This window comes from Mus pahari, chromosome 15, assembly GCF_900095145.1.
Source record: "Mus pahari chromosome 15, PAHARI_EIJ_v1.1, whole genome shotgun sequence".
In the NCBI taxonomy this organism is placed as follows: domain Eukaryota; kingdom Metazoa; phylum Chordata; class Mammalia; order Rodentia; family Muridae; genus Mus; species Mus pahari.
This window is the reverse complement of record NC_034604.1, coordinates 8978840-8991699: the sequence shown is the minus strand read 5'-3', so window position 1 is coordinate 8991699 and position 12860 is coordinate 8978840. Positions and strand designations below refer to the sequence as shown.

The window sequence follows — 12860 nt, the reverse complement described above, 5'->3', positions numbered from 1 at the left end:
TAAGGTAGTGAGCTCAGTACACCTGCCCTAAGGTAGTGAGCTCAGTAAGCCTGCCATAAGGTAGTGAGCTCAGTAAGCCTGCCATAAGGTAGTTAGCTCAGTACACCAGCTATAAGGTAGTGATCTCAGTACATCTGCCCTAAGGTACTGAGCTCAGTATACCAACTCTGAGGTGGTGAGCACTTTTGAAGGAATTACTGTTCCCTGTAAATACTTTCAGTGTTGACTCAAAGACAACCCATGGAGAACAATGAAAGGAAGATGTGATTTCTAGAGAGACCCAACTCACTTCCTGACCCTGTAAGAGCAGTATAGGTGAAGCAGAGGCAGGAGGAGCGGCAGGGACTGGAGGGGCAGGAGGGGCGGGAGGGGCAGCAGGGCAGTGTAGACAGGACTTGGTGTGACTAGACACTTGCACCTGCCTCTGAACAGCACTCACGGGAGTGAGAAATCCTGTGTTCTGTGTGGTGTGAGAGGACAGACAGACCCACCCCTCCTGTGTTCTGTACGGTGTGAGAGGACAGACAGACCCACCCCTCCACCCCACCCGCCTGTATGCTGGAGGCTGCAGAGGCTTATTCCCGGTGGGTGACTTGAGCCCCAGTGTGTGCATGCATGGCAGCCTGTGCTGGTCCTCACGCCTACAGCGGGAGCACTGTGGTGGGGGTCCATCAATCTTCCATAGAATACTGCCTCTATAAAAAGAAACTTATGAGCCAGGCTTGGAATCTTAGGACCTTTGGGGCTGAGGCAGGATTGCAGGGGCAGAAAACCAGAACAAACAGGCAGACCACAAACACCACCCCACCACAAGGACAAAAGAACATTATCAGGCATGTCACTAAGAAGTTGTATCACCTCAGACTTGTCATTTGAACTAGTGGAGGTGGGGGAATGCCCTCCAGGAAAAGGACAGTCTGATTCTTCAAGACACAGTCTTGACACATTTTAGGCTGAGAGTGTGGGGTAACATGCTCACTGTGTGAGAGACATCAGTGCAAGACTTGAATTCACTTGGAAACAGAGGCAGATGGTAACTGCTAAGCAAGGCAGTGGCCGGCACCTTACCCGGGAGTCTGCCCTCCTCAATCATGGACACACTTAACTCCTGAGTCATTGAATCCTAGGCCTGTGGGCTCCTAGTTTGCTCTGGCCACTCACCTTGAAGTGGCAGAGTAGAAAACACTGTCCAACCTAGGCTTTGAAATTCCGGTCCTTTGAAACTTTGCTCAACAGCATAGCCACCACACAGACCTCCAGCAGCGTTTAGAATATACAGAAACACATTTCTCTGCTGGACTATACTCCACCTTCTCACTGAACTGTAACAGGTATCACCACACAGCGTCCATCACTTGCTGGATAATTCCCTATCTTTTCCCTCATGCTTTCCATAAACACGTGTGTCTGCAGGAGGCGAGGCGAGTGACAGGGCGCTAGGGACCGTCTGACAGGTGTTATCTGCTCTGCTTCTCTTCCCTGTCAACACAACTCTCACTGGTTCCCACCAACCCATCATCCTTTCTTCTTGGTCTACCCTCCATTTCTCATCTCTGACACACTGGGCCAGCATTTTGTTTATATTCCAAGCCCAAAGTTGTATTTGCTCTTCCCAGCAAATGGAGGGGTGGTTACGTAAAGGATTCTGAAATCTCTCAAGTGCCAGGGTCAGAGCAGAGCGCAGGCAGGCAGCCAGAGAAGCTCTCAGTAACAACCTGAGAGATGAGGGGATCCTAGGCAGACACTCTCCTGTGTCCATGTCCCCGTAAGACACAAAGCTGACCGGGAGGGCCTTTCACTTGCCAACGACCTGTTCCCACCTGGATGTGACCTGCTGGCACTGTGCCTTAGTTTGTCTTCTGTTCCTGGGATACAACAATGACCAAAACAGCTTGGTTAAAATTATATGAGGATTATGTTACCAGAAAAGCATGTGACTTAGGGATGGTGTAACCAAGTCTTCGTGGAAGCACAGATATGCTAAGTTCTGTCTGGGCCCCTTTCTTAAGTACCAAGTCTCTCCTGTTTTCACAGGTGGGTGAGCTTTTGAAACCTCAAACCCGCAGTCTCCAGCTGTGCTGTAATAGGAATGGCTGGGAGGCTGGGGTCTGGTCTTCAGGGGCTGCGCTGAGGTTGTGTTTTTAGGTGTGGTTTACAGGTAAGATCTCTCATCTTGGGGAGGAAAGCATTTATATGGTTCATAGATCCTGATCGTATTCCACCACTGAGGATAACCAGGGCAGGACCCTGTAGACAGGAACTGGAACAGAGGCCATGGAGGGACACTCTTATTGGCTTGCCCACAATGGGCCAGACCTACCTACGTCAATCATTAACCAAGAAAATGCCCCCCACAGACTTGCCCACAGCCAATCTGACGAAGGCTTGGGTCAAGTTGACAAAAAAGAAAAAAAGAAGTCTAAGTAGAACACACAGTCCCTCCCTTGGCATCAGAGGCGCAGAAGGTCTGGAAACCGACTAGATGACCTAGGCTCCAGCTCCTCCGAGGCACTACTTCTCGAGAGCCTTGAGCCTTGAATTTTAACTTGTACTGGAGTAATCCACCCCATACTGCCTGTTGTCCCCAAATCAAAAAAACGGTAGCGAGGAGGAGTGAGTACCAGCGAGACAAGCCTTAGTGCGTATGCTAGAGTGACTGGATCCTCAGTGTACAGGGCAGTGTCTTCCCAGAGGAGAAAAGGGCAGCAGAGAAGATGCCCACTGGTGACGGACCCTGCCCCCAAGTTATTTCTGATTGGGAAATAAAGATGCCAACAGCCAATAGCCAGGCAGAAGAGGCATAGGTTTCACAGGTTTGGGGTTGAAGGAGGACCATGAGGAGAAGAATGTGCAGGAGGAAGAAGGAGAAGCTGCCATGGGTTAGGTGGCCACTGGAGTTAAGAGCAGCCTAGGCCTAGCAGGGAGTAAGTTAACTCGGGGTTATCGATAGGAAGTGGATTCTGACAGCATGGAGGGGAAGCAGCTGCCCAGCTCTTGTGCTGTTTAAGGCTCACTGTAAACATACAGGCTTTGTGTGTGCTTTTTATCTAGGAACCAAAGGGTCAGAATTAAAAATTTCTACACCTGCTTGAACACAAGAGCCAGCAGATTACCGACTTCACACAGACAGACGTGCTGGACTCCCCTGGTTACCGACTTCACACAGACAGACATGTTCCATTCTTATAGTTACCAATTTCATACAGGCAGACGTGCTGGATCTCTCTCTGGTCCACAGCCAGCTCCAGAGCAGTGTGGAAGGAAGTCAAGGCACTGTTGATTTGACACTAAAGAGAAAAAGAAAAGCAGGGTGACTGGCTACGACCTGGCATCAACACTGAAATCACGACCAGCTTTCTCCTGAGCCCCGATTTTCAACAGACCACGCCAGCCATACAGGAAAGCTGTTTAAGGGCCATTTTGCTTTACGTGAGATTAACCTAGCACATTAACTCCTTTTTAAAAACTATTTTCTACTTACTTTATGTGTGTGCACATGCATGACACAGCCAGCACACTTGTGGAGGTCAGAGGACAATCTATGGAAGCTGCTTTTCTACCATGAGGTCCAGAGGGCTTGAACTCAAGTCTGCAGGCTTGGGCACAAGTGCCTTGGCTCTCCAGGCAGCCCATCAGTCTCTCCTTCTTTTTTTTGTTTTGTGATACAGGGTCCCTGTGGTGGTTTGAATGAAAATGACTCCCATAGACTCACAGGGAGTGGCATTATTGGAGGTGTGGCCTTGGAGGAAGCGTGACACTAGGGGGTGGGTTTTGAGGTTTCAGAAGCTCAAGCCAGGCCCAGTAGCTGTCTCTGCCTGCTACCTGTGGATCCAGATGTGAACTCTCAGCTCCTCCAGCACCATGTCTGCCTGCATGCCACCATGTTTCCTGCCATGATGACAAAGGACTCTCAACTGTAAGCCAGCCCCAATCAAATGTTTTCTTTTATAAGAGTTGCCATGGTCATGGTGCCTCTTCACAGCAACTAAGGCAGTTCCACTGTGTGGTCCATACTGGCTTCAATCCCATGATCCTGACTCCAGCTGTCCTTCCCAAGTAGCCGAGGCTGCAGTTATACACCTCAAAGCCCAGCTTAGACAGTGATGTTGCCAGCTCACCCCATCGTTCATACTAGTCTCTCTGCATGCATGTATGTAGACTTCGTTGTATTATAACTGTCCACCAATCTAGTTCTTTGTTACCAGGCTCATTCAACAGGCACAAGGACCATATTCTGTCTTCTGGTAAATATTTAGTTGCGGTCAAGAAGAATAACCATTGAAGCCACTACCAGTAAGCCTTGCCCTATCTGGTCCCGCTGTTCAACTGGACAATGGATGGTTGGATTTTAACTCAACACTGGCGTTCGTTTGCTTCTGGTCGTTGGCCGCATCTCAGCACTCAGAACCCTCTGAGGCCCCAGACTCCATTTGCAATGTGAACATCTGCCCACCACTGCAGAACCTGCCACCCCCAGATGTCAGTTTTACTTATTTCTGGTTGTAGAGCTCTCCCTGTTTTAGTTTGGACCCAGGACAAGGGGCGGAAGTGAATATTTTACATATCAATGCAGATCTGGCCACCAGTTCTCTCATCAACCTCAGTCCTGAACTGGCATACCCTGCTCTCAACCTTGAATTTTCCAGTCCAGGGCGGGGCTGCCCTTGCCCCAGGGGTTCTTCCCTATATAATCCAGACACTTGCTCATGCTTTCTTGAATTCATTCTCTCTCTCTCTCTTCCTCTTCTTCCTTCTCTTCTCAGCTCTCCTGTCCTTCCTCTCTTTCTACCCTCACCCTCATGACAACTTCCCTGGCTTCCTTCCTTGGGGCCAGTGAACTTGCCTACTCAGGAGCAGCTTGAGAGATAACCTATCACGCCCCCTCCCCCCCCAAATCTGCTGTTCCACTTTCTGTGGTCCCAGTGGCCTGTGGTCAACTGCTGTCTAAAATCAGAATACAGTATAGGAAGATACTTTGAGAGGTACAAGAGACCACATTGTTGTGGGTTTGGTCTAATGCTGCATCTATTATGTTAATCTGCTCCCCAAAATTGCATGAGAATTTGCACATTCATGTGGAAGATGCTGGTTGGTTTGAATTGGTAATAAAGTTGCCAGTGGCCAAAGGCTGGGTAGGGAGACAGAGGTGGGACTAGGATTCCTGGGCAAGGGACTGAGAAAGAGCAGGAAAAGGAGAGCTGCCATGCTGGGGAAAGGCGTAGAGGCCATGCTGGAAGTGTGCTGGACAGAGGACACAGCCGTCATGTAGGTGCTGGGAAACTCAGACCAAGGGGGCTGCAGGACTGGGTCCGGGGCAGCCAAGATGGAATATAGCTTTTAGTAAGAAATAACTCAGGAATGCGAAGGCTGGGGAGAGTGTGCCAGCCATATGGAGGTCTGAAGTGGCCCAGCCATTGAGCTGTCTAAGGCATATTAAAATATAAAGTGTGTGTGTGTCTTTCATCCGAGAACCCAGAATGTTGGTGCAAGGAGTGCTGCGGCCACCGCTGGGACAACTCGAGTGGAGTGACTTGGGTTCAGCAATGCCACATCACTGCCATTTTCACAACAGAGCATGGCTGACTCTTTTCTGGTTTACTTTTGTTCTTTACCTAATGTGTACATTAAATTGTGGCCTGAGTAAGTATGCAGAGGAAAATGTAGATCTAGCATTCAGCTCTCTCAGGTGTCAGTGGTCACAGAGGGTCTTGGAACATATGCCCAGGTAAAGAGGGAGCCACTGGACATCTGATTTTTCTTTCCATTAAAAATTTCTTTCTATGTTTGCTAACCTCAGGCTATAAGAACTTGATAAGAACTCTCAAAAAGCATCAAAGAGTCAGAAAAGGTCCAGACTCATTAACTAGGCATTAAGAGCCTTTCAGTACCGGGGAGAGCACAGGGCCTCTGTGGGTGGTGCCTCTGCACAGTCCTTCCTTGCTCTGCGGGACCAGGCACCCCATCCACTTCCCCCTCCCCCCTACAGTGGCAAGGCTGTGCCTTCTTACCCAGCCTTACCCAGCCCTTCTCTCCTATGCCTGCTGTTTGCTCTCTCCTGCCTCCCAACTCTATCCCCTACACAGCGGCCAGGCAGGGACAACGGGGAGGGTCCTAGAAGAGGTCTGCAGAAGCCCTAAGGTCACTGAGGCTGGGGTGATCTGCAGCACAGCCTGTGACTCAGGAAGTCTCTGGGCTCAATGGTTCATTCACAAATATTCACCTGACAGTGAACTGCCCTCTTGTGACACAGCATTTTGTTGCCAGAAGGACTCAGGCTGTGGCCTTCAAGCCCTCAGTGAACACGCGCCACAAAGAGACTTCTCACTTAGGCATTCCTCATGTGCTTAAATTATGTGCCCTGTGCTGGTGAGGACCTTAAGGCGATGTGACAAAGCTCCCATGGGGGAATCATACCACACCTAAGACACCACCTCTGTGACAAAACCTTTCATGAGGCATGTGTGCCAGTGAGTGTGACGGTGAGGGTGTAAATGAGTGTGCAAGTGAGTGCAGGCCCTCACACACTTTTTATGCCTGTCTCCAACTATTCCCTTGAGATCAACAGTTCTTCCCCAGCTCCCCTCCTCACTCCCTACAATATATTTCTTTTGCACAGGAACCACAGCATTGTGGGCTTTGCATCTCTAGTTGCCTAGTTAAGGACACAGGACATTCACACACAGGGTATTTCTGAGTGGGCCACTGTAACCAAGCTGTCTCCGGCTGCATGTCCAGTGCAAAGCTACACTGGCCTCCAGAGGACAGGAAGGCACCCAGGCAGCAATTGGGTCTAGACCTTGATGATGACACGACTGAAATAAGACTCTGACATCAAGAAAGGAAGATGGAAGCCAAGAAATTGCACTGACACCACACTGTAGCTCTTGCTGTTCCCCAAGCCTCTCCAGGATGGGCACACATTGGTATATTTTCAAACAACTTAGTCAAGTATCCAGCATTTAAATTCTGATCTGATTAACTGCAAAGTAAGCTTTCTTGAGTGACAGTGTTTACAGATTAAGCCCAAGAGCAGGGAGATTATCACCTGCACCTTTAGGAGGGGTGGCCACAGGCAGAAATTAGAAGTATGTGACCACAAGCCCAGGACTGCTGTTAGCCACTGGATGTAGCAGAGTCAATGAACAGATTGTTTCTAGAGCCTCAGAGGGCGAGAGGCCCTGTAGACACCTTGTTTTGTTTAGCTCAGTGTCGGGGGAGCATACAATGTAGAAGATGTTTCAAACAGAAGACAGGAGAATAAATACAGCACCATGGAGAAGGTAGCTTGCCAGGTCCTTGGGGCAAGAGCTGGCCAGCCAAGGAGGCAGGAGAATGGATTCATGTGCTAAGCTAGACAAGGGTGACCTGTCGTCAAACCTAAATAGACACAGCCTTAAAAAACAAAACAAAACCAAAACAACTTGTAGCACAGCAAGAATCGGTTAGGTAATGCTCTGGCTATTTCTCCTATGGGGTTTAGAACGCCTACCTGGATTACCCAGTGCACAAGACAATAGCTAAGAACAAAATGTCTACTGCCATGTCAACCTGGGTCTCCACTCTCAGTGAAAGGGCTTTGAGATATCTGGCCTGCAGACTGTCATACACACTTGGAAACAAAGGCCATTCACCTGTAAAAGTTACAAGTGTGAAGAAAGTGGTCTCTCTTTCTCACACGAGAAACCACTTGAAGATTCTATGGGGTGTGTGTGCTTAAAGGTATGGCCCCAAGAGCCAGTGTGACCTCTAAATTAGCCCGAGCTCAACCTTAATCATTCCTTGAGGGATTTGCTTAAATAGCAGAAATATATTACCCCTTATTTTTCACCAAAATAATTTAAAACAAGAAACTAATCTACGGTGGGTTTTATGGTGAATTAAAACACCTACCATGGCCCTGAGGATGGAGAATCATTCTCAGCTGCAGACAAGACTCACAGCTGAATTTTAAAATAAACTGTAGCATCCATAACTGGGACTGAAGAAGACACACAGAGAAGGCCAATGTGGAAGCCACAGTGCTCCGAGTAAGATCAACCCCTTCTGTTGTTATTACTGATTTCCTGATTCTCACCTTACTGTATGAGTGTTCTGCCTAAATGTGTCTGTGCACCACATGTGTGCAGTGGCCCCACAGGCTGAAAAGGTGTCAGATCCTCTGAATCCTAGTTATACACTGTTATGAGTCACCATACGGGTGCTAGGAACAAAACCCAGGACCTCTTCAGGAGCAGTAAGCCTTTTTAACCACTAAACCATCTCTCCGGCCCAATACTGGTTTTTGTCGGACAAACGATACACTAACAAATTGTGTGGACAAACCGTTTGAAGGCCATTATCCTAATTGGTAGTGTCTGCTTGCCATGCATGAAGGCCAGGGTCCCACCCCCAGAACGCCATAAGCCAACGTTGGTAGCACACATCTACAATGCTTGCACTCAGAAGGCAGAGGAGACTCCCCAAAGCTCAAGGTCATTCTAAGTTACACAGCTTGTTCCAGGCCAGCCTGGATCCATATCTTACAACAACAACAACAACAACAACCCTGAAACAAATATTGGAGGCCTTCACTAATAGACAGAAAAACAAACCAACAAGGAAAAGGAAACAAAGGCATTGAATGCTGAATCTGTTCTCCAAAGGAGTCATAAACAGTAAGCAGGGCGGGGCCATTAGCAAGTAGCACCGTGTAGGGCAGCCACTGTGCTCTGAGTGCCTGCGAACACACGCTTCTGGTTATTCCAGCTTCTCCCTTCTTCCTGGCACTGTGTCCCTGAGCATTTGGACTCCCCAGTCAACACTTTATCTACTACACCAGAATGCTTTTTTTTTCTTTTTGACATGATGGAGAAAAAGCAGAAAATTGAAAAAAAAATGTGTTCATGTTAAAGATGACATAAAAGAATTTAAAATAATTGGCAGGAAAATGCCAAGAAGTGAAGAAACAATGAACACACTGGTTTATGAACTAAGCTGTAGCACTTGGAAGACTGGGATTCAAGATGAGCAAGGAAGACAGAGAACAGAGACACAGATGGCCAAACGTGAGCAGAGACGGGCATAGTCAGGAAAGTGACCTCAGGAGGTCCCTGGACGCAATGGCACCATGGGAGGATGTCATCAGGTGTCTGGCTAAGGACCTTTGTAAACTCACAGTTGGACAAGCACCACCATCTTAATTTAGAACAGTTTCCTCATCTTTATCTTGACTATCACTAACTGCACACCCTGAATGTCTGCATTCCCTGGACCAGCATGGACCGCAGGCAGCACATGCTGACTCCCTTCTTGTGCTGGACTGCAGGTTCAGATGGACATGCCACATGCTTTTCATTTGTCCTGCTGACAGACACTGGCCTCGACGCTACTTTTTTACTACTAAGGATAATAAATAATATGGAATTTATGTTTTCATTTCTCTTAAGTATATGCCAAGAACTGGTGAGCTGTGTAGTAAACTGAAGCTTAACACTCTAAAGACATGCTCAGGTGCTTTCAGAGTAGCTGTCCCACTTTGGATTCCCATCAGCAACCAATAGGATTCTGGTTTCTCCACAGCCATACCAACATTTGTTTCTTGCTGTTTCTGGCAGTGTTGCTGCACACTGCCAGTTGGGTGTGAAGTCCTACCTCCATTGGATTTGATGGACAGTTTTAAATGGCTTTCAATACCAAGTATCTTTTCACAGGCTCATCTGCCCTTTGCATCTTCACAAGTATTCACTGTGGGCCAACTGTGGGCCATCATGGAGGTTACGCTGAAGGCCATGTGACCTTAAGAGGCTCTGCCACTGAAACCAGCCAAAACTGCCAACCTCTCTTGGGCACGTGTACTCCAAGGAGAGGTCCTGAGGCTCATAGTAAACTGATGCCAATTTCAAACTGACTAATTTATCCCTTTATTCTGAGTTTTAATACTGTTTCCAGACACAGTCCTCCTTTGACTATGTAACTTATAAAGTCCTCCTCCTAATCCAGGCTGTCACTTTGTCCCCTCAGTGTTTATGACACTAGTGTTTCACTGAGCTGTAATTCAATCCACCTTTTCTTTTTTTAGTCTCTATATTTTTGGTGTTGTATATAAACCACTGCCTACATCATGAGGTGTGTGATTTTAGAGTCTACATTTAGAGCTGCCCCTTTGTGAGTGAATTTTATGTAGGAGATGAAATAGCTGTCAGGTGAAAGTCTTTCACCCATGTGTTTAGTTGTAGCACCAATTGCTGACAACGCTTTTTGTTTGTTTGGCCATTGATTGGTCTTGGTGCCCCTGTCAAAAGTCAGCCGATCATGAAGCGGAGGCTCCTTTCTCATTGATCCTTAGGCTGACCCTTACATCAGAGCCACACCATCTCAATTACTCTGCAGAAAACCTTCCAACTTTCATCTTCTTTTTCCAGACTATTCTGGCTACCCTGGGTCCCTGAATTTAGGTCAGCTTGTCTGCCTTTGCAAAAAGGCATTGCTGGGTTGTTTTGTGCATTAGAGGGGACAGGTCCCAGGGCATCACACACACACACACACACACACACACTGTTGAGAGACACCCCAGTCTTCAAGCTGCAGTTCGGAGGACTGTACTGGGACTCTGTCAGGGTTTGACAATAATTAGAAGAACAATTCTTTCTTGCTAATGCTGGGCCTTCTAACACACACATTCCTTTACATACTATCGTCAAACCACTTCGCCCTGCATCACTAGGGTTGTAAGGGAGGCAGAAGAGAAGTGACTTGGGGACTTGGCTGACTCAATAAAGTGCTTGTCACATAACCAGAAGGATATGAGCTCAATCAGCAGCAACTGTGTACAAGCCAAGCCTGTAACCCAAATCCTAGGGAGGTATAGACGAGAGATGCCTAGAAGCTCACTGGCCAACCAACCCAGGTCAGTCTTTGAGCTCCAGGTTCAGTGAGAGACCCTGTTTCAAAACAGGTGGTAAGTAATTGAGACCAACAGCCAACATCAACCTCTGGATCCATATACATCTGTATACCAATGCATTCCCTGGCCACACACACACACACACACACGCACAGGCACATGCACACGCACATGCACACAGGGGTGGGGTAGAATATTGCTACCATAGAATAAACTGTCTTTATAAAATTGTACAAATTACTATAGTGGGGAGCACCCAATTGCATATTGCCTAAATAGAATTTCTCTTCATTTAACAAGAACTACATAGCAGTTACTACTCTTTGGTTCTAACAATACCTCTAGAGTTATACCTGTAGACACAAGAAAGAAAGAAAGAAAGAAAGAAAGAAAGAAAGAAAGAAAGAAAGAAAGAAAGAAAGAAAGAAAGAAGAAAAGAGAAGAGAAGAGAAGAAAAGAGAAGAGAAGAGGAGAGGAGAGAGGAAAGGAGGAGAGGGAGGGAGAGAGGGAGGGAGAGAGGGAGGGAGGGAGAGGGGAGGGCGAGGAGAGAAAGAAACTACTATGCTAAATCACTTAAGTGGCAGCACTTGCTGTCACCTCAGCACTGGAAAACAATGGTCAATGTCCCAGCAATAGCTGCCAAGCAACCAGAAAGGATGGATTACTGACACCAGGGAACTGTAATAGTCTATCTGCATGCTGGTTATTCCTAAAGACTATGTCAACACATATGAATATCAGGTTTACATGTAAAATGCATGAAACTTCATGTGTGCAGGTTATAGGCTACAAAATAAAGTAAAATAGCTTAGAGATTAATCATAATTGGGATGTTATTTTTTGAATCTTAAAATTTTGTTATTTTTGTTATCTTAAAATAAAGGTGTGTGAAGCTGGGCAGTGGTGCCACACACCTTTAATCACAGCTCTTGGAAAGCAGAGGCAGGCAGATCTCTGTGGGTGTGATGCTAGCCTGGTCCATAGAGCAAGTTCCAAGACAGCCAATGGGAACTCACAGAGAAACCCTGTGTTAAAAAACAAAAAAATAAGGCAGCCAGTTCCAAAACTGGCTTCCTCCCAGAGGAAGCTCCACTCCCAGGCACTCTAACACACCCAGGATCCCAGGAGCTTGGTCATACCAGAATCTCAGGATCCTAGAGGCAGCTAGACTTCCAGCAGCTCTGTCACACGCAGGATCTCACAGGATCACTGGATCCCAGAATCACAGGATCACAGAGATAGAGGAACTCTGAGGAATTCTGACACAACCAGGATCACAGGAAGAACAGGCTTTAGTCAGACATAGCAAGGAAAAGCAGCACTAGCAAGAACCAGATGGCAGAGGCAAGCATAAGAACATAAGCAACAGAAACCAAGGTTACTTGGCATCATCAGAATCCAATACTCTCAACACAGAAAGTCCTGGATACACCATCACACTGGAAAAGCAAGATTCAGATCTAAAATCCCTTCTCACGATGATAATAGAGGACTTTAAGAAGGANATAAATAAGTCCCTTAAAGAAATACAGGAGAACACAGGTAAAACAGCTAGAGGCCCTTAAAGAGGAAACACAAAAGTCCCTTAAAGAATTACAGGAAAACACAATAAAACAGGTGAAAAAAATGAACAAAACCATCCAAGATATAAAAATGGAAATAAGAACAATAAAGAAATCACAAAGGGAGACAGCCCTGTAGTGAGGAAGCCTAGCAAAGAGATCAGGAGTCATCGATGCAAGCATCACCAACAGAACACAAGAGACAGAAGTGAGAATCTCAGGTGCAGAAGATACCTTGGAAAACACTGACACAACAGTCTAAGAAACTGTAAAGCAAAAAGTTCCTAACCCAAAACATCCAGGAAATCCAGGGCACAATGAGAAGACCAAACCTAAGGATAATGGGTATAGAAGAGTGAAGATTCCCAACTTAAAGGGCCAGTACATATCTTCAACAAGATTATAGAAGAAAACTT

At 46.9% G+C, this 12860-nt stretch overlaps 1 protein-coding gene across 4 annotated transcripts in view; it reads right to left on the bottom strand.

The window, feature by feature from the left end:
* Ttc39c (tetratricopeptide repeat domain 39C) overlaps positions 1-12860 on the bottom strand; it is a 93869-nt gene that overhangs the window by 12207 nt on the left and 68802 nt on the right. For all 4 annotated transcript variants that reach the window (XM_029546970.1, XM_029546971.1, XM_029546969.1 and 1 more), the window contains exon 7: positions 3194-3287. In XM_029546970.1, coding sequence (XP_029402830.1) covers positions 3194-3287 — 94 coding nt within the window. The remainder of the gene's footprint in view (positions 1-3193; positions 3288-12860) is intronic.